At 49.0% G+C, this 21,218-nt stretch overlaps 1 protein-coding gene across 1 annotated transcript in view; it reads right to left on the reverse strand.

The window, feature by feature from the left end:
* Window positions 1-405: 405 nt before the first annotated feature.
* The window catches only part of LOC144151339 (uncharacterized), a 78,138-nt gene continuing 57,325 nt past the window's right edge, over window positions 406-21,218 (reverse strand). Inside the window, exon 5 of the mRNA XM_077682384.1 lies at window positions 406-450. Within this exon, the coding sequence (XP_077538510.1) occupies window positions 406-450 (45 nt within the window). The remainder of the gene's footprint in view (window positions 451-21,218) is intronic.

Genomic DNA, 21,218 nt, shown 5'->3' on the forward strand with positions numbered 1-21,218 from the left:
TGCAAGACGCTGAGTTCTCTCGCGGACCATGCCGACCGCTTCCTGGAGGCCCAAAATATTACTAACCTTGGGAATGACAGTGAAGAGACGCCCAGAGACGGAAGTCATGCTCAAAAGAAGTCGCTAAAATGCTACTTATGCAACCGCACCGGCCACACTGCCCCTGACTGTCACGTCCCTTTTAGAAACCCGGCAAAATGCAAGAGTTGCGGCAAGTCAGGGCACAGCACTGAAGAGTGCAAAAACAAACCCACCGACCCGGAACATTTTGTCTCGTGCGCCTTCACACGGTTTTCTCAGGGTCATCCAAACCGGGTCTCCACTGCTTCCTCTAGGAACGCAGACGAAACATCAGGCTTCCATAGCCGAGGGGACTACAAGGCACCTCGATTTCTAGCAGACGGCCTACCCGTTGTTGAAGGGCGTGTACTCGGGAAACCTGTACGCGTTCTAAGGGACACGGGAAGCAACACCGTTATTGTTCGGCGCAGCCTCATTCCCGACAAGAGGTTTTCCGGAAAAACAAAGGAAGTCTTCTTTCTGGACGGGTCGGCGATGCAGTTACCAGAGGCGAAGATTCACGTTGACACGCCCTACTTCACAGGGGAAGTCAACGCCATTTGCATGGAAAACCCCACGTACGATCTCGTTCTTGGTAACGTGCCTGGAGTACGAGCAGCACTGAACCCAGATCCGTGCTGGGAGAGCACAAGCAGCCGGGACGAAAAACAGATTGAGCCTTTGAAAGAGGAAAGGCCACCAGCCGTTCCAGTGCTGATGTCTGCCATTGTCAAGGCGCGGAACAACAGCCGTTTTTCCAAGAAACTAGGAGTTATGAGCTCTCTTTCGAAGGACGAGATAGCTCAACAACAGAGCAGCGATCCTTCATTGAAATGGTGCCAGCGGAAAGTCGGCAAGAGAGTTTATTACCGCAAGGGCCACTACAGCAACTTCCTACGGGAAGACAATATTCTGTACCGGCAGTACCACCGAGTGATGGGTGAAACGTACAGCCAGATCCTTGTGCCTAAGCCGCTCCGAGAATCGGTCATTCGAAGCTCACATGAAGGTACCCCGGCCGGTCATCTCTGGGTACGGCAAACGCTTAACCGAGTGCTGAGAGAGTTTTACTGGCCTGGCGTCAACGTTGACGTGCGGCGGTTCGTCGCATCGTGTACCACCTGCGGCGCAGGTGTCATGAGGTGCGGCGCAGGTGCGGGGCAGGTGTCATGAAAACCGGCTAGACCCATGTGGTAAAGTGAACGGAAAGCATGTGTGGCCAACCCCTAGGACGGTCAGATGGCTGGATCAGGCTGTGGGAAGAGGATGAAGAGGAGGAAAAAAGAGGGAACGGGCTAACTGAAACTGCCCGATCAGTGGTTCGGGCGTGCGTCTTGGACCTCCAGGCCGGCGAGAAGACACGGCGTACCTCTCGTCCTTCTTCCGGAGGAGCGCTCAAACCGCCCTGGTGCCCGCTTGCCTCGCGGCGTAGGCCCGAGGAACTCAACTTCTCAGCAGTCTCGGCCAGTCACCGACGCTGACATCCGAGCTGGGACTGGGGTTTGGTGAGACGCCGCGAGGACATTCTCCAGAGACTTGTGTTTTGCGTAACTGCCCGTCTGTGTGTGTTGCGGGCTGGGAACTATTCGCCAGTCTTTCATTTCGTGGTCTTGTCTTTGTGTTGGAAATACAAGTGCTGGCAACGTGCAACGGAGCGAGTCGTAGGTCTGGTGCGAGATACTAGTTGGACTCCTGATCATTACACCTACCCCATGTTTCACGAAACGATTGCTACCTACCGTAACAAAAACAAGCCAGATGCAAATACCGTCAAAAACAAAACAAAGCCGGACGGCGGTGCGGAGCAGGACGGTGGCGTCATCTAGGAGGACTGACGGAAAACAAAGCTCCGCAGTCGGCTGCAGACTGAACAGCGCCCTTGAAGTTCGTTTGAACAACCATCCGTGTGACGTCATGACAGACGTCACGAAACACATGATTTGGCGGCAGAATCAAAGTTTTAATTTAAAATCATCAATTTCTCAGTGAATATAGCATCACTTGCGGCCGGACAAGCGCTGGGGGCACTATAAAACACCATAACTTTTGAATAAAACAAAACCTTTTTTTGTCTTCATGGCCCCTTTAAATAAGCGTGTAAGTTGGCTCAAATAAAACAAATTGTACTGAAGTGGTATTGGACGTGTTGGGTGGACAAAAATAACCCAAAAACATAGGTCAGCTTGAACGAGTAATGAACAATAATACGGGACAAAACATCGTTCGCGTGTGCCACTGAAACGGAAACGAGTTCCCGGACACTAGTTGTGGCTGGACTACTGGTGATGGTGTTATCGCCCTCCATAACCTAACTAGGTCAATACACTGTCGACCCTCCACGAACACTCCTATTGTAAGGCCTGGAAGTATTCTCTGTAACCAACGCTAAGAAATAAGCTATCGATATGGAACCCCTGACGCCGCAATATTTGCGTTTAGTTGGTCAAAGACGCTATACAATGTAGCTCTACGTAACACGCATCCTCACATCGCTGACAACGTTTACCGTGACCTTCGCATTCATGCGTACCGCGAGAGAACGCGGGTATATGTTCTTGGAGGCCACGTCAACATAAACGGCATGACTGAGCACACACCCAGAGCCAAGAACTCCCTCGGGGTCCGTCAATGTTTTGGCCAATCAGCCTGTCCACTGTAGCAGACAACACGCTCCAGTTTGTCAGGCACGCCATCTGCCAAAAGGCGGTGTTTTCCTCTCATGCCTCCTCTCTTCTCGGCCAACCCCGCATCCGCCGCATGTGCGGTATCGTTCCGCTTGCATCAGCCATCAGCACCTATTTACTGGCAGTTCCATCCTCCTCAGCAATGGCATCTCTGCAAGGAAGGGCTGACAGGCTCCGAGTCATACAATAGATCCCAGTCAGGGATTCGGGTTCAGCGGATAAAAGAGAGGGCAGGCGAAGGGCAAGAGATATGAGGGGCAACGCACGGGCACTCTAGTCCCGTTTTAGGCAGTGCAGTCGTTCATGTAAACTCATGTCGTCCAGAAAATGTAGAATGGCTTTTGTGGCCGAATTCCGCGAAGTAGTTACAGATGACCTAAGATAGTTTCTACTGTGAGCGGTGAATTGTCCAGTCCGCTAAGCTCGGTGGAAAGCACGCTTCTCTGCAATGAATATAGGGTCGAGCGCACAGCGCGTGCTCCTTTGTCTCTTCCACCCCACAGGCGTCGCACGCCCGCTGCTGGCCATCCCGATGAGTAGAGAATATCCTTTCGTGAAGGCTACTGCCAACCCCAGTCGACAAAGCAATGTCGATTGGGATCGAGACAGCCCACACGTAAGACGGTGCTAGAGTACGGAGAGGAGAGAGAGAGAGAGAGAGAGAGAGAGAGAGAGAGAGAGAGAGAGAGAGAGAGAGAGAGAGAGAGAGAGAGAGAGAGAGAGAGAGAGAGAGAGAGAGAGAGAGAGAGAGAGAGAGCTGTGTTGCCCGCGTTTCCCATCCGAACCGTGGGAGTTTGGTCCATTAGACGGTGGAGTTATAGCTGGGCATGAAGCTGGGACACTTTCATGCGGCGATAAAGGCGGCTACATGTCCAACGCAAAAGCTATGCGCTCCAAAAGTTGCGGCCACAACGTCGCACGTAGGTCTAGAGGAAGATTCTCCCAGCTCTCCCAGAAATAGGGGACGTTGTGGGGTAGGTAGTGTGGCGAATGTGTGGCACAGCAACAGGAACAACATGCGAGTTGAATGTTGGGGTGACCATTACCTGACAGTATGAGAAGCCCGGCCTTTCAGTACGTTGGAAAAGTCGCATGACAGAGAATTAGTTTCGGCTTGACAGAGGTAGGGGGCTTGGCGGCGTGTGAATGCGGTAAGGGTGAAGGAAGAAGGCGAGGGAGTAACCGAGTTCTCTCAGTCCCTGATGGCTCTATTTTGGATGGTTAGAGCAATCGTCCCTCGGGTCGCAATCCTCCGAGATGCTCGGTGTACTGTCGCGAGCATGGGCATGGGCCTTTTCTCTGCCCTCTGTACCCTGGTGGCCGGGAACCAATTGCAGAAGTACATTAAGTCCGCGGTGTTAATGCGTGAAGGTGTTAAGCTGTCCTTGAGTGTGTGTGGGTAGCCTGTTTTTGGCAAAGTCACGGAGCGCGTCCCGGCTGTCCGTCCGCACGGGGCTTCGAAAAGTATGGTGCATTCCAGTGACTCATGGTAATCAGAATCACACATGCAAAGGAATTCCAAGCGTTCTCGGGGCATCGGCCCTTGAGAGCGGAAGCAAGATCGTGCGTTCGCTATCGTGGCCTGTACGGGCAGCTTCATCCGCCAAAACGTCGCCGATGATGCCGCAGTGACATGGAAGCTACTGAAATGCGTTGTCATGACCGCTTGTGACAGCCTGATACTATGTTTATCTAATTTTCGTCATAATGGGTGGTGAAGACGGCCGTAGCGGAGGGCTGCCCGGAAGCTTCCCAAGGCGGCCTAAGAATCATAGAAATCGACCACTTCTGAGGGCCTCCAGTAATAGCATCGTAATAGCCTCGCAAGCTCTTCTAGGTATAATGATGGCAAGTCGGCTTTTTTCCAGTGCCCGAACATTGTGGCGAATGTCAAATTGTGCCAGGCACCACAACGGGGAGAACGGTGCGACCGCAAGCGTGTACCTCGACGGTATTTCAGCCCTGCGCGCTCTGACAATGGCTGCATGGAAATATAGATCGCGGTCTACTCTGACGGAGCTGCGCCAGATGGTGAGAGGGAATCCTCGTGAGGAGCCTGATGTGCGGGCGCATTATCTCAGTAGCCACATAAGTTGCTATCTGGTGATCTTGGGCAAGGCAATGATGTCCACTGTTGATGCTCATCGCGGCAAGCCAAGACACGTACGCAGAGCCTGCGCTTGGTACTCTGTATTGCCCTTAGATTAGTGGAGCGAGTATTTGAGATTGGCGGCAGGCTGTAAAGCAAGACGCCCAACAAAAGTGCGGAGTACAGTTGCAGCGTTCCTCTTACAGATAAAGATCCAAGAAAGTGGAAAGAGCACAGCCTTCCCGGTAGACTAGTTGGTATGACATCGGACCAGTATTCTTTCTCATACGCCGGCCTTGTCACCCTATATGCCATTCAATGGTTTCTCATAAAAATTTCCAGAAATTCGGAGAATTGCCTACCAATGCGTAGCATTGTTATACCGCTTCTCTAGAGTGGGTGTTCTTTACAGCCCATTTTTTTGGTTTTCTAAATTCTGTTCGACCAATTATCTCCATTTACGCTATTATAACGATTACAGGTGTTATTTCCGCGTAATCTGCATTTTTGTGCAAATAAAGGTGCCACACGGTTCGCCCCTTTCGCTATTTTGTTTTTCTTAATTTCTCGGTTTTCAAAATTCTGTTCGACCAATTATCTCCATTTAAGTATTACTACGATTAAAGGTGTAACTTCCGCTAAATATGCTTCATAGTGGAAATGCAGGGCGTTACACGGCTCGCCATTTTCAGTATTTTTTTATATTTTTCTTATTTTTTTATTTTCAAATCTTTTTTTGAATAATTATTTAAATTTACGCTATCATAATAATTAAACGTGGAAGTTCCGCGAAATGTGCATTTGTGTGGAAATTCACAGCGTCGCACGGTACGGGCTGTGGGGGTAGACAAAGAATGCTACGCATTAAAACATTCCTTCATGCAATTCGCCCTTTGGCCCAGGCGAGCGCGCAATGATGTTACAGGTGTTGCCGCGGAAGCGTGTAATAACCACATCAGCGTTGCTGCTGGTTACGTATGCCGCAGTTGGAAGCGTAAACAGAGTCTGTGCGTTCGTTTCGCAAGAGGGCAGTTGCAATCAGCGCTTCCCGGTTAGAAATAGCAACGACACTTCAGTTCCTGGGCTGCTGCAAACCTGTAACATCATTTACACGACAATACAACGTATAGGATAAGACCTGCAACCAACTTTTATTTGAAAAAGGGGGTATTAAAGTGGGGCGTTAATATTATCCAGGCAGCCTTTCCTTACAAAACAAACCCTGCGACGATTAAGGCTCAATAAAACAAGTGACGACGTTATATCTGACACAGTTCGTGGCTGATGTGAAGGGACGTTGAGTCCACGCATAGATTGCCGGCCTGTGTACTGGATTTTCGCAAAACTTGGGCTTGGAGCTGGCAATTGTTGCATATTGTGCAAACAAAAGATGGCCAAGTGACCTAACAGACCGTTCCCTGCATCGTTCTCCTCGCCAGTAACTGATTTCTGTTATCGTCTGTCCAAAGCATAGCTCACCAAACCACAATCGTGAAACACGATAGCGTTATTAGGCTCATTTTTCGATTTTCCCACGGTTTCTAGCCGTCCGCTATCAGCCGCGCTCATCTAGCTTGCGACTTGCGACTAGTGGAAGCTAGATCCGAAGGCAAGCCTGAAACTGGAATATGACGCAGCGGCAACTCAGGTGGGGAAAGGGCGACAATGATACTACGCCTGAGACTGAAGAAAGGATGCGCATTTTCAGCATGTGCCGCGCTGCGCAGTGAAGTTCATTCTACACCCTGTCAGTAGTGGCATGCTTGCCAGACACGGTCTTCAGCGGGGCCCGCTTCTAACGCCGTCACACCAAAGTGCCTCTCCAGCGGAAGGTAACAAAATTAAATTGAAATTGAAGCCATTCCTGAGCTATTAGGCGAGCCTTAGTCGTGGGCCCCAGAAAATTTCGACCAACTGGGGATCTTTATAGGGTGCCAAAATCTACACAAACGGGCGTTTTCGCTTTCTGCTTTCATCAGTAAAACGGCAGCCGCGGCGGGAATCGCACCTGCGTCCTTGGGCTCAGCAGTGCAGAGCCATACCCACGAAGCCATCGCGGCATGTTTCCCACCGGAATTGATGCCGACCCTAACACTGAGTCACCAACTAGTACAGGAGGCAAATGACTAACGCCAGTTTCTCAAAAATCAAGAAAGGAATAGATTATGAGCCGAAACGAACTAAAATAAAACCCAGTATATATAATCTAATTCCCGAATTTTAATGGATATTGAAGACAACTTCTCGATATTCCGGCGGTCCTGTCCCAGCCGCAAACTCTATTTGGCAAACGACGGATGCTGCCACACGACCAAGTTAAAAATCACTTAAAAATAGGTACGAATGTCCTCCCAGAGAACAGTCATGTAAAAAAGCTCGGCATGGCTCTGGAGTCAAGCGGCGGAGTAAATCTCACAATCGCCAAAAAAAGAGAAAACCTTTAACCAATTGGCTACATTATCGAACGAATAACCAAGAGAAGAGAAATGATGAAAGAAAAAGAAAGGAGAATAAACGTGCAGCCACTAATCATGGTCCGGGTATCCCAGACCCCACCCTACCACAAATTAACCGGCACGAAGAAAAAAACCACCATCACAAGGGCAACAAATAAGACAGTCCTAAATGACCTCACAATTTTTGCCGCGAGACAAACTGACAACCGTGGCCCACCAGAGTAACAAAGCAGATACCCAGAGACGGGTCTAGAAGAATGCTGCGGCTTCAGGGTGCTGGTAAGTTTGAGGGACGAGAAGAGAGCGTCAGTGTTTAAAAGTGTTTATTATATATTGCCTTGGCCGGACTGAACGTTTTCTTTTGCTAAGAGAGAGAGAGAGAGAGAGAGAGAGAAAATAGAGAGAGAAAGAGAGAGAGAGAGAGAGAAGATAGAGAGAGATAGATAGATAGATAGATAGATAGATAGAGAGAGAGAGAGAGAGAGAGAGAGAGAGAGAGAGAGAGAGAGAGAGAGAGAGAGAGAGAGAGAGAGAGAGAGAGAGAGGAAGAGTGAGAGTGAGAGAGAGAATGAAGACCTTTGTTGAGGAAGAGATAAATGAGATTTATGAAAAGGGAGTAAACAGAGAGGTGGGAGCTCAAGAAAGCAACCTGAAGTCCAGGGCCCCAGATGCAGCAGCCCCTTCTTTTGCCCTCTCAATCAGCTCACGCTAATCTTGAGGTAACGAGGTGGTCAAAGCCGCCTCCCACTTTCTGATAGAAGTGTAGTATGTAATCTTTGAGTTGTTTTCCCTTGAACATATCTCGGGCATGGCTAGGATGCGTCAAAGAGGGTGGATGTTTCCCCCAATTCAGAACATGTGAGCGAAAACGTTCCCACTGAACATCTTCGCCCACATAGATTTCTAGATACGTGTGTGTGTGTATCCTCCTGAGAGTTTGGTATTCTCCAGGACCCCTTGTGGCGCGGGAAAGGATCGTGTTCCTAAGCGTAGGTGGAGGAGCTATTCTGAGCGTTTTTCGGGGAGGATAGTGGTCGCAGGGAGCACGGATCTTGGTATGTCAGCTCGGTATGTCAGCCCGGTATGTCAGCTCGCCTGCCTCTTTGTTTGTGCCTCGTTCTCTTAACAACCCTTGCGCCCGGGTGTACACGTAACGTAAACTTTCTTCATTATGGGTGGGAATGTCTTACGGAAGCGTTTAGGTATCCTGCTGCAGCCTACAGTCTAATGCCTTTTGAGAGTGTCTAATGAAGCTTGCGCTTCTATTTGATAGTTCCGCTAGTCAGATTGCCAAAAGGATGACTCCAACTCCCGCTACTCCGTTCCTGTAGGTAGGAGCGTCATGCTGCCACAAAATTCCCAGATAGAGAAGTAAACTGCATGCGAGATCTGCCGCATTGTACATTCCTTCATTCCAAAGTAGCTGTTTACTGTGTTCGCATGATTTTAAAAGTATCCTCGATTGAACTTGATCCCGCCATATCACCTGTCCTTCTGTAGGTTTGGATCCATGTTTTTGGTAGGGAAGACTTATGTGGAGTCGCTGGATCGGTGACATGTCCATCAGGGCATTCAGCCGCTTCTTTGGCGGGGTGTGTGCCTTCTTCCATACGACGGGCCGTCCCAGTTTTGTTTTCCCAGCCTGCTAGGAGAGTTGTCTCTCCGATTTATTCAAGGGCGTTATAAAGACCGCATTTGAGGACCTTTTCGTCAACAGCCTATTCAGGTATGCTGCAGGACGAAGTCCTTCCCCCCCCCCCCCCCACCCCTCCTCTCCTGTACTGACCGAGTCCATCCTTTGCTTCCGAATTTTGGGTATCGGTTTTGTTCCCATTTTGGTGCACGAGTTGTCAGTTCGTCTCACGGTAAGTATTCGTCTCACGGTGAATGAGCGCTACCTTGTATGCTGTCCTGATGATGGTGTCTATTTGGCTTTCTTCTGTGCCGGTGAGTTTGTGGTACATGGTAGGTTCTGCGATATCCGGCTCATGATCAGTGGCTGCATAAGTCTTATTGTTTCTGTTTCTCTCATTACTGCTGTGCTCTTAGTTTGGTGTTTTATAAAAAAGGGTAATTGAATAAAAATTTTCTCTACTTTGGGGATTGTGAGAGCGATTACCCTTCTTGATTCTAGAGGCATGCCGATCAGTCTTAAGTGAGTGATCTCTGGGACGGCTCCGAACCTATTTATAGCTGAATTTTGTATTTTCGGCGTAGCGCCATCCGTCGCTTGCCAAATCGAGGTTGCAGTGGAGACAGAACGGCTGGAATATCGAAGAGTAGATTTAAAACAGTGTTATTAGACGGCTATGTACCGGGTTTTATTTTAGTTTATTTGTGCTCATAATTTATGCCTTCCTTGATTTTTGAGAGACTGGCGTGAATCTTTTGTCCCCAATGTTGGTGCCGGCATCACTTCCAGAGGAAAACACGCCGCGGTGGCTCGGTGTGTAAGGAATTGCTCTGCTCAGCGCGAAGACGCGGGTTCGATTCACGACCATGAAGGCCGTTTGTTTATGAAAGCGGAAAATCAAAACGTCCGTGTGTCGAGATTTCGTCGCACGTTCATATCTCCAGGTGGTCGAAGTTAATCGGGAGCCCCCCATGTGGCGCGTCTCACAGCCAAGGTGTGGCTGGCACATTAATTACTGGAATTTTACGTTTTGTAACTTCGAGGGGTGAGGTGCTTTGGTGTGATGGCGTGAATTGCGGGCACTGGTGGCGACCGTGTATGCCGAGCATGCTTCCACTGACACGGCATAGAACGAACCTCACTGCAGCACCTGCTGAATGATGCGTATTGTTTCTTTTGTCGCCACTGTAGCATCGTCTCTGCCTCGCACCTGGCTGCCTCTGTCGTAGCTTCCAGGTGTCAGCGATGACGTACCGTATTTACTCGCGTAATGATCGCACTTTTTTTTTTTCCAAAAATATGATACAAAGTTAGGGGTGCGATCATTACGCGAGGTAAATTTTTCGGGAAAAAGTTTCAGCGCAGAAAACGCAAGTTGCAGGTCAGAATGTTTACGATAAGTCTCATGAACATAATAAACATAACAAATAAAAACATAATAAAAACTCCACTGACCACCAAATGACCACCGAGTGGTGCAAAATGCAGTGTTTCAATACGGAACGCACCGGGATTACGAAATTACGGAACGCGCCGGAACGAGTTTGCTGTGAGGTGAGAACAGGTCGACCAATAAGTGGTGCTGTCACAGTGTGGGACATCAAGACACGGCTGCCGACACAGCAAGCCGAGCGTGTTTTTTTATATGTTTTGTGAGTACATTATGTGCATATGGTGAGGGTTTCTTTCGCACCAATAATGAACTCACACTTGCCAATATCGCTAACACCATCAAGTCCGCGGCAATAACGTAGCCATGTCCGCTTTGAAAGAGAAGGAAACTAATGTAAGCACACCACCGTCGTCTAGACTTGGCACACATACGACATATGGCTGCGGAAAGTTCAGGCTGCGATCATTGCGCGGGAAATAAAAAGAGTCATATTTTGATGACGAACTTCAGGGGTGCGATCATTACGCGAGTGCGATCATTATGCGAGTAAATACGGTATTTCCGCGGACGCTTGATGAGCACGACTGATAGGGGACGGCTAGAAGCGAGAGAAAAACCGAAAAATGAACCTCTTAACGCTCTAGCGTTAAAAGGTCTAGTACACTACGCGAGTCTTCTGCATTCATTTTCTTATTACGTATTCTTATGTTGTTTTCTATTACATGTCACCCATTCAATAGAGTTCATGTATGCTTCTATTCTGCATGTCTTGATCTGAAGTATATATTGAAATGGAAGCGTATGCCTCCTCTAGCTGTATCTTTAGGCAGCTGTCTTTCGGTCTATCTGATACCTTTCTCCATTCACTACTTACAGTACAATTTCTAAGTGACACTGTATAGAGTGTTTTACCCAGAAATCTCACTGGAATGAGGCAAGATGGCTGGAGTGAAGAAACAAGAACTAGGATTCATGGAAGCAAGTCATACTTCTAATGCATGCGACACAAGTTACCATTACTTGCCACGAACGAATAGCTTGTTGTAGGTTACATTTTTCCTTTGTAGCTTTGTCCTGTAATTCTTATGGCTTTAACGTGTATAGCTAATTTTGTAGTAAATATAAACCTTGGTTTTCAAAATGCCAAAGGTTTACTTTACCTGTTGCGATTGCAGTCATATTGTTCTGCACGGGACCCACAACAGTAGCTTAATTGTCAAGGCCAAGTCGAAGCTCACGTTAAGCATCTAGTTCTTCGGAAGTTTATGTGAAAACCTCCAATCTGCGTTGCGCCAACATCATCTTGTGTACTGCCCATTGAAACTGTGTGGTAGTCTAAGCAAAGTTACTCATTTGGAGAAAAGCGGGAAGGCCAAGTGAGTGTTCCGAAGCCCCCCGATTGGTGTGTCAGGTGTGAAGACAGCTCGTAGCAACATTAGAGGCTGGCTTGTGTGAACGGCGCAAACACATAGCGGTGCGGCTGGGGAAGTCTTCATTAAGTATACAAAGATTTTTGGAAAAAGGTATTGAAACCTCTTGAAAAATTCTTGAAACTGCTTGTTGAGAAGTTATTTTGACGTCAACAAGAAGGTTCTGGGATGTTCAGCAAGACGCTACGTAGATGTCTTGTAAAAGGTTGCTTTTGGAACTTTTGGCAAAGCGTCGCTCAAAACCTAAAGCATCGTGTTAACATCTCTAGACGACTGCTTCAGGAAGCCTTGAATAAATAACTTCTTCGCTGTGACGTCGCTATAAGATATTGGAATTATCGTGTGTAAAATACTGTTACATTCCTGATAACACTTACTGTGTTGCATAGGTAGGTCAGCATCCTTCCATCGCTTACAAAATAAACGAGGAGCTTTCATTGTGAAATGCGCCATTAAATACGTCAAGCAGGTGGCTATTCATGAACAAACCGCCCCCATTAGCAGTCTTTTTTTGGCCATGAAATAGCTTGAGTTGAGCAAAGCTGTTTTCACATTTTTTGTTCTCGTGCGTGCGTCATCCATAGACAGGCCTGCACGCAGTGCAGGATATAAAATAGAAGCCTATGTATCGAAAAACAGCCACTAAGACGTCCACTAAGACGTCGCAGTGACTGCGACGCCTGATTAGCCATCACAGTTTCAACACGGAGGCTGCACGCGGTTGTGGTGCCCGTTCAGGGAAAACTGCCACGTTAAACGAGTTGTGGAGCGAATTTTCTGGAAAAGACTGCCGCAGCCTTGCAGCGCCATTTCTTGATCAAGGGTAGCCCAGTGTTGTGTAAGCGTGAAAACCCTGCATTCGTTATTGCCTTCTCTCTTTCGAGACAGCCACAATAAGGGCGATAACGACATTTTTACTCGCTGTTTGGCTTCTTATGAATCACAAATAAAGTCAATATGTACACATATTGGGCCTAAATTCAGCCATTTTGTTGTGCTGTCGCGACTGTTCACAAAAGTTTGAAGTTGGTTAATGCTGTTGCGCTTATTATCGATGTAATCATAATGGCGGTCGGGATGCTACCGGTGCTAGACACGAAGAAACGCTGGTATGTTTCAAGAAAATGCACACCAATATCTTATGATCTACTTGAGCCGGCCGCACTTTCTGTCGAATAGTTACGAGCCGAATGCGGAGTCATAGAGAGCCGTAGTTGAACCCTCCTCGCCTCTAGGATACAGCTATCCTCATTCGGTATTCTCACATGACTCGCTTAAATACCACAGCGAATTAACACGTCATGCCACAATCACTACACTGCAGGATGCGACCGTTGGGTCCAGGAGTCTTTACGATAACATGTCACGGCCGCGTCAAGAATGTACAGGTGCCGGTTGCAGCCTCACATCGTTGTGCGGGTGGCGTGCATGCAGGAACAACGTGCTCCGCATTTCACACCCCCGACATATTAGCAGCTGCACGGAGGAGTGTCGGGGCGAGTGGCTCCTGGCCGTTATGCAATGGGTGCTCCGTTCGTTGCGTGAGCGGCCGCCCTGCAGTGCACATCCGAGCTAAACTTGAGTGCGTCGCCTGCTGCAATATAAACCGGTTGATACGTCCTTCAGGGGACCGTGGCGAAAGTGGTGTTTTCACCGACGGGGCTTCATGCCAACAGCTGGCTAATGCCAAATTCCAGGAAAAAAAGACATTGTAGATGAAAATCAGCACGTGGCAGGGTAGCAGAGCGACAGCATTTTACGCTGCTGTAGCCCAGTAAATGCGAAGCGGCTCTTATAAACAGCGCACAGAAAAGCTCGGGCAGAAACGCTCGCACAGGAAACGCCAGCGACGGCAAATAGTGGGTATCAGACGACGTGAGGTACAATGGGTCGTTCAGCGGCCGTCTCATCAAGTCTGGTCTGGGCTGCAGCCCCTCGTTTTGTTTTTCTCTGCCGTCACGCTATACGAACGCGGCTAGAGCATACGAAAAAAAAAAATCAGTGGGGAGAAAAGGGCCTAGAGGTTTCGGCGAATGATTATCTGACATAAAACGAGTACAATGCAGACAATGGCAATGCTATATCCCAGCACTGCCCCCAATAAATAATCTACAGTGATGCGACGTGCATGCAAACCTAGCACTTTTCACGCGGCACAACTGTGCCCACTATTTCAGTGGGAGGTCTGTACACAGCTCAAGGATGAAGACACCTCCAGCGCATGCTGAGCCATGAGAGGGACGCGTATGGATGTGTTCGCAAACAAAAGCAAAAATGAGCCCTGCAGGAGCAGCGAAGCCCCCTCGTTGGGTGACATTACCCAAGAACCAAGTTAAGGCCCGCGCGAACTTGCAAGAATCGAAGGAGCACTTACTGCTTGAGCGGCTCTGCAGGTCAAGGGCGCGCTGTGTACGGGGCGTCGTCGAAACAGCGCGGCCGACTTCTGCGTGCTCGACGTTTCCTCTCCTCGCTTCCCGCTGAGGCGAGCGATGCGCGCGACGCACATCCGGCTCGCCGTCAGCCGCTGCGACGGGGAGAGCACGGCCATTCTTTCAAGGGCACGCCACGTGAATGGACGGACCTTCACCACATACCTACAGGCGAATGTACGGTCTCGTCGCCGACGAGATTTCGCTCGTTACGCTCGTTACGACGCCACTCCTGCTGCGACTGGGGATCTTCCAGTGGACCTTCAACCGCGGCTTCGAACCGCCCTTTCAGAAGAAGAAGCTCACTTTTGCAGCACTTCTTCTGCCATCAAAGACACTCAGCTTCACATTCCGTGTGCTGCTATCTTATTCAACTCCGCCCCCCCCCCCCCCCCCCCCCCGCTTCTATTCTGCCCTCAAAGACCACCATTCAACGTGAACGTTTCATTTGAACGAATTTAATATGGCACACGCGTACATGGTCGCGCACACGTTCCCTTTTTTTGGCGACAGCCTATAGCACGTCTTACGGCTCATTTTGCAACAAAATAAACAACCTAAACGCGGCTGCCACCGTCCATATTTCCCTTTTTTACTTGCAAGCTGTGTGACTAACGCTGGGCCATTGCTGACTTCGTAACGCGAGGGCTGGTCTTGAGCTTAAATGTTTTCTACAGGTACCTAAAATGTATACCAGTTTGTCAAATGCTGATACACGCTAAAATACCCGACCAGTTTTACAAAGCGTGCAGAAAGCCAAAACTTCCATTGTAGACTGTCGCAAACTGCAGTTCGTAACCTAAAGAATAGGGACCGGGCAGCTGGACGGGTGGCGCCACCCCTCGGCGCTCCCCTCGTTAGTGGAATGAGCCGGTGCATTGGACTACGCAGCCTTCCGTTGTTTATGCCGTGTTTGCTTCGGTGATTTGAATGTTTTGGTGGTGTCGGGAGCGGATATGTGCGGCTAAACGAAGTCAAGACAGATGTGTTGGGTTCTTAGACGCACTGAACGAGAGTGCAAAGCTGGGCCAGTCGGTAGGAATCCATTAATAAAAACAGCGCAAAGGACGGGACACGAGTGAAAACAGACAGGGACGGGCGCTGTCCCTCACTGCCAATAACGGACGCAATAACGGCTACGCAAACTTGTCGGACGCTTCTAATGTCGAGTGTGGGGTACAATGGCATGAGCGCTTTTTGCAGCGATCTACGCTTGGATCCACCCGATGTGAGTACGAATAAAAGTACTATATAAGTATTCATTTCTTCTTAAATGCACTAACGTCTACGTAAACTGATTGGACGCTTCTAAGGTTAACAATGGGCTACATTGACATGAGCGCTTTTCGCATCTCTCGGTGCCTGGCTCCGCGTGATCTTAGTAGGAATAAAACTGTTACTAGTATTCATTTCTACCATTTTAAATTATCTTCACTGGGTTTCAATGACTACGGTTTCCACGCCAGCCTTAACGGTGGGATACCCCTACACGTGTGCTTTGAAGTGAAAGGCACTTACGTACGAGATCAATTAGTGTGTGGCCGTGGAAACGCTGCGGCAGATTACACCTTGTTTATGTAAGCGTGAGCTTGGTGCCTTCGGTTTTAGTGAGTGACAGCAGGGACGTAGCCAGAGGGGATTTGGGTGTTCAAACCCCCTCCGTGAAATTTTTTTTCTAGGCAGTGCGTACGCGAGACTTACTGTTCCTTTCGACAAAATTCAGCCCTTCCCATAACTCAAACCCCCTCCGAAAAGAAAAAAAAAACCGGCTAGGGCCCTGAGTGACAGCATGAGAGCCTGAGAGCCGAAGCGGAACTCCCACGTTTGTAGTGGGAATTTGATCAAGAGCCAAAGTTATTCGATCACCCATCAGCCCGAGCTACAAACCACCCCCCTCGCCCCTTCCCGTTTTACCACCTCCGTGGAATAAAGGCCGGCACCGATAGTTAAAAAACATGGCAGCGTTAATGTCAGCCTGCGTTTTTTAATGGTTAGGTACTCATTGCCGAGTACCCGAAAAAATTGTGTAATGCCTTGCGAAGAAACCAAGAACGCGCGGCTAGTTGCCTCGAATAAAGGAACATAGGCCCGAGTCCTCCAGCACAGACGCATTTCTGACACAATGGAAGCAGTTAGGATTTGGAGAGGGGTGTATGAAAGTGCAAAATTAATCAGCAAAGTCATCCAGCCATCCGTCTAACGACGGCGATGGTTGAATGCGAAGCTTTCTTCATGCGAAATAGAATATTGGAAAGGGTCGAAGTCAAGGATGCTGCGATCGAAAGACCAAACTGCGTGCTGCTCAAATTCAAAGCTCAACTAGTGAAAGTTTAAATCCAGAAGGCAACCAAGGCAACCCGCACGTGAAAGCTTTGCGATAAACCATCGTCGTCGTTAGACGGAGGGGTACATGATTTTTCAAGGCAGCTTGTAAACCCCGACCGCAGCATTCAGTCGTGAAACTGAGGGCATGTTTTTGGCTCCCTCCTGTCTCCCGTCCTTCCCTCACGCACGACTTGTTTTTTAAAGCAAAGCTTTTTACCTCTACCCCCCAAGGGTTTTTTCGCGACCGTTGGTGTCACCAGAAAACTCCAGCAAACAAATAAAAGAATTAACTGGCACCGCCGGGAATCGAACCTGGAACTAATAGACTAACAAGGCGAGAGCCCGTTGTCTTACCGATTTAGCTACGAGCCCACCATGAAGACTGGGAAGAAAGGTGGTGTACTCACCAAGCACATCTACGGGTTTACCCCCTGGGTTCTCGCTGAATGCCACGTGAAAGCGTCACGCGACCACGCACGCCCGTCTAGCGGCCCTGTGTGCACCTTGCTCATGTGCTAAGAGTTACAAAAATTAAAGGAAGCTCACACCAATGCATGACATATCACTTCTAGTAAGCCAATGTGCTAAAGCCTGTGGCCTCCAGTGTTCACGCAAACAATCACAGCTCCTTGTCGTCCGCCCCTCACGCCAAACCAAGGAATACATTCAAATACTCCTTCATGGCCAGGCCATCACTCCAAGCCCCAGCATCAAGATCCTGGGCCTACATCTCGAGGCTAACACCAAGAGTGACGTCTCCTTGCAGCGCCTCAAAAACAGCATTAATCAAATCATACACAAGGTCAGGTGAGTTGCCACCAAGAAGCGAGGCCTAAAGGAATCCGGTACTTTCGATTATTGAAGCTTTTGTCCTCTCGAGAGTTACTTACGTCAACTCCCTGTCTTCTTCTCGACAAGGAAGACATAAAGATGATTTATATAGTGATTAGAAAGGCGGTCGAGCAGGCCATTGGTCTTCTCATGAAAGCGTCCACACAGAGGCTGCTTAGAACGGGGCTCCACAACACGGTGAAAGAGCTAATAGAAGGCCATATTTCTAACCAGAAGGTCCGACTCAGAACTGTGATGGGTGACCGCATGCTTCACCAGATTGGCTGGGTAGCCCAGAATGTCACTCCGCTTGACGTACTCCCAGACTCTTGGCGACTAAAACTAAAGATGCTCCCTTTGCTTTGAAATATGAACCCCTCACATGACGAGGGTCACCGAAAAAGCGCGGGCTCAAGCGCTTAACACCACCCTCGGTGGGGATCATGCAGAGACGCCTTCTACACAGACGCCTCCAAACATCGAGGGCAGCAATACGCCATCATCGTGGCTACCTCCAGAACCAACCTCCTTGCGTGTACCTTGCTTAGGACCCAAGAAATGACGGCAGCAGAAGAGGCAGCCATCACCTTGGCTCTCGCTCAACCAGGGGTTCGGAGGGGTAGTCATCGATTCCCAGCAAGCCTACTGGAATTACCAGTAGAGTTGGGTCTCTTCACCTGCACTGCGCGTGCTAAAAAGTACTCCCCAAACGGTTCCATTCAGCTCATCTGGACACCCCCTCACGCTTCAATGGAGGGCAACAAATACGCCCACCCAACAAGCATGCGCTTTTACCTCCCGTGCTATGGAGCTGCACGAAGACAGTCACCCGCTTGTCACGTTCAGGGAGATAACCCAGCATTATCGCCTTCTGAGACAGACCGTACCTTCGCCTTACCCTGACCTTTCCAGAGAACAACAAACTACCCTACGGCTCATACAAACTGGGCTCCTTCCCACAGCCTACACTTCTTCACTTAATGTATCCGAATCGCTACGACGCTGAATGTAAATTTTGCTCAGAAGTAGGAACACTCCGCCCGTAATCGGGGTCGTGTGCGACTTTAGCCCTGAGCACCCTCCTCTCTTTCCGTCAACTACCCAAGAAGAGCAATGGGAGATGCTGCTGTCCAGGCCCTCTCTACCTACCCAGCGTCAGCGGATGGACAGAACACAGGCCGCGCGGACTGCATATGGGCCCCACAGAAGAAGGAATCACTCCCAAGTGCTGCACTCTGGGGCCGTTCAGAAATCTGAACAGAAGTATTTCTTCCTCCTCCTCCTCCTTCTCTGTCGCAAATCTCGTCGCCTCCGTCCGCGGCGCAGAGACGGAGAAGACAGATCGTCTAACACTGGGTTGGAGCTTTAATTTTATATAAAAAAAGTTTCCACTCTTGTGCTACACCAATACAACTAAACCAAACACCGTTCATGCTTCATGCATTGATTTAACCTTACCAAGAATATCTCTTTGAAGTAATAAATGGTGTGGTTTAAGTGCATTTCACTTATCTCTGGTTTTTGCTATTTGTAGAGCGATGTGAATGAATTCCAGTGACGTCGCATGGGTAATCGTTATGGGTGCCGTTGACAGCTTTGCTTTCCAACCACGTTCACGGGGGTGGATTGGCTCAATTTTTTTCGGTGACCACTCTGTCATCCTGGTAATCCACCGATTGTCATTTCGCCTAATTACGTAACCAGCCTAAGTCCATTTCTTTTTGTTTGTTTGAACCATGATACCTTCTATTCTAGTTTTTCTCCGATCCACGAAGCTCGTTTCCTGCTTCTAAGTGCTACTCCGATCATTATTCGTTCCATGTTTAGTAAGGCGCCAAGTTTCCGCTCCATATGTCATGACCACCTTTATTTCTGAACTCGCCGCTGAAAGTTCTCCATGTTAGGCAGGCCCGGATCGTTTCGTCCGCAGGATTTCACATCTCTCCCAAAGTGGAACGCGTTAGCACGCGCTAGAACCCGCAGCCGAGTCCGAAGCCAGGGGGGGGTGAAAAATTGGGAGGTTCAGGGCTGCCTAATAGGCTGTCCTGATGACAGTGTTTATTTGGTTTTCGTCTGTGCGGGCAACTTTGGGGTAAAGCAAGCTGTACGATATCTGGTTTATAATCAGTGACTGCGGGAGCCTTATGGTTCCTTTCGTCATTTCTGGTATCCCATTGGTCAGGAATTTTGCAATGTGGGCCAAAAGTTTTAAAGATTTTCTGCATCTTCACAATTGCGAAATCGGCTCTGGCGCTTCTTTACAGGGTCATACCGAGTATTACGCTCCGCCGCTAACTGGCCTGAACTATCCAGTTTACAGTAAAGAGCCCTCTCTCTCTTCTACGTGAATGTTCTCTGGGGTGCCATCCTGAACTACTATTTTAGGGCGATTTTTTACTTGGTGGCGTGGCGCCATCCATCGTTTGCCAGGCAGACTTTGAGACGGTGTGAGGGCCAGCGGGCAATTCCAAAAGTAGTTCAAAAATTTGTGCTGTTAGACGTACATACTGTGTTTTTTTTTCGTGTTAGTGCACATTTTGGTGTGTTTCTGCTCATAATCTAGCGCTTCCCTGGTTTTTGAGAATGTGGCGTTAATATTTTGCCCTTTGTAGTCAGGTGACACAATACTGGCGCTGGCTTAAGTTCCGCGGGGCGTTTTGATATGGGGGATCAGTTGCGGGCACAGCTGACCGCAACAGCCGAGCATGCGACTACCAACGGGGCATAGAAAGAACCTCACTGAGCAGGCGCGGTACTTCGGAAACCACGTATCTTTTCTTCCGTATGCTATGCATACTCGTGGGCGACTTTGTCTGGAAATGGAGAAAAAAACTGGGATGGGGGGGGGGGGGGGGGGGGGGTGGAGAGAGAGAGAGAAGGAGGGGACCTAACTGCTTTGTATAACTGCGGCAAAGTAATTCCCGGCTGGTTTCGGTTTCAGTTTCCGCGTGACAATAACACGTTTACTACAGTAGATTTATTCTCATGAGCTCTGTGGTTGGGTGCGCTGAACCGCGATCCCGGAGCATGCACGCACATTGACGTCTTCTTTCGCACGCTTGATTTGTTTGTAACTAGCAAATGCTTTGACTGGAGAACTCGGCCCGCCGGTAGCATTTTCGGCTGGCGTACCCGCAAATTTTCCCGCCATTTTTTCGCGGCGCTACCATGGTTCCCAGAACAGGAGTGCCCTCTGTTGATTAGCTCGCATCATACATTCGCGGGTACTACAAACGTATTGGGGCCCCTAACTCTACCGTCCAGGCATGAGTTTTTGTCAGCGCTGCAGTTTTGAGGGCATGCAGTTGTTTGTAAACACTTCTGGAGCTGAAAACTGGCAGCACCTTCATCAGGTGAAGCGTGCTTACATAGCACGGGCGCGGTATGCCGGGAAGAGCAGCGCGATAAGAACGATTACGCACACGCTCGCTTACGCCGTCAAGCCGGCTAACCGAACGAATTCCGTAAATGATGGAGAGTCTCGGTTACATCATTCTCATTTGGGCGTACACTCTGCAAACCACTTGCTTCGTTTGTTTTGACAGCTTTTGCTGCCCAAGCTTCTTGAAAATCCTATGCGGAGAATAAGTTGCGAGCTTCTGGAGGGAACGAAAGATGCCGTATTCGAGAACGCCATGTTTTTTTCCGAAGAAGACACTATGCGACACCAGTGGCAACAGACACTACTAAAACAAGCCGAAAATCTAAAAATAATCCTCTCTGTTTCACATATTCTGCCTAGTAATTTAGTGCCGTCATCATACAAGGTTAAAAAAGGAACGATATATTTTTGAATTGCTCAGATTACAAGCAGCCAATTATTTTTTGTTGACCTATTTCCAGCGGCCCAGCTCCCTAAACGGCGTGCTTCGGCTTTGTAGCCTTGAC

The sequence above is a fragment of the Haemaphysalis longicornis genome, unplaced genomic scaffold, assembly GCF_048455015.1.
Source record: "Haemaphysalis longicornis isolate Haplotype H1 unplaced genomic scaffold, Haemaphysalis longicornis Haplotype H1 scaffold_1, whole genome shotgun sequence".
In the NCBI taxonomy this organism is placed as follows: Eukaryota; Metazoa; Arthropoda; class Arachnida; order Ixodida; family Ixodidae; genus Haemaphysalis; species Haemaphysalis longicornis.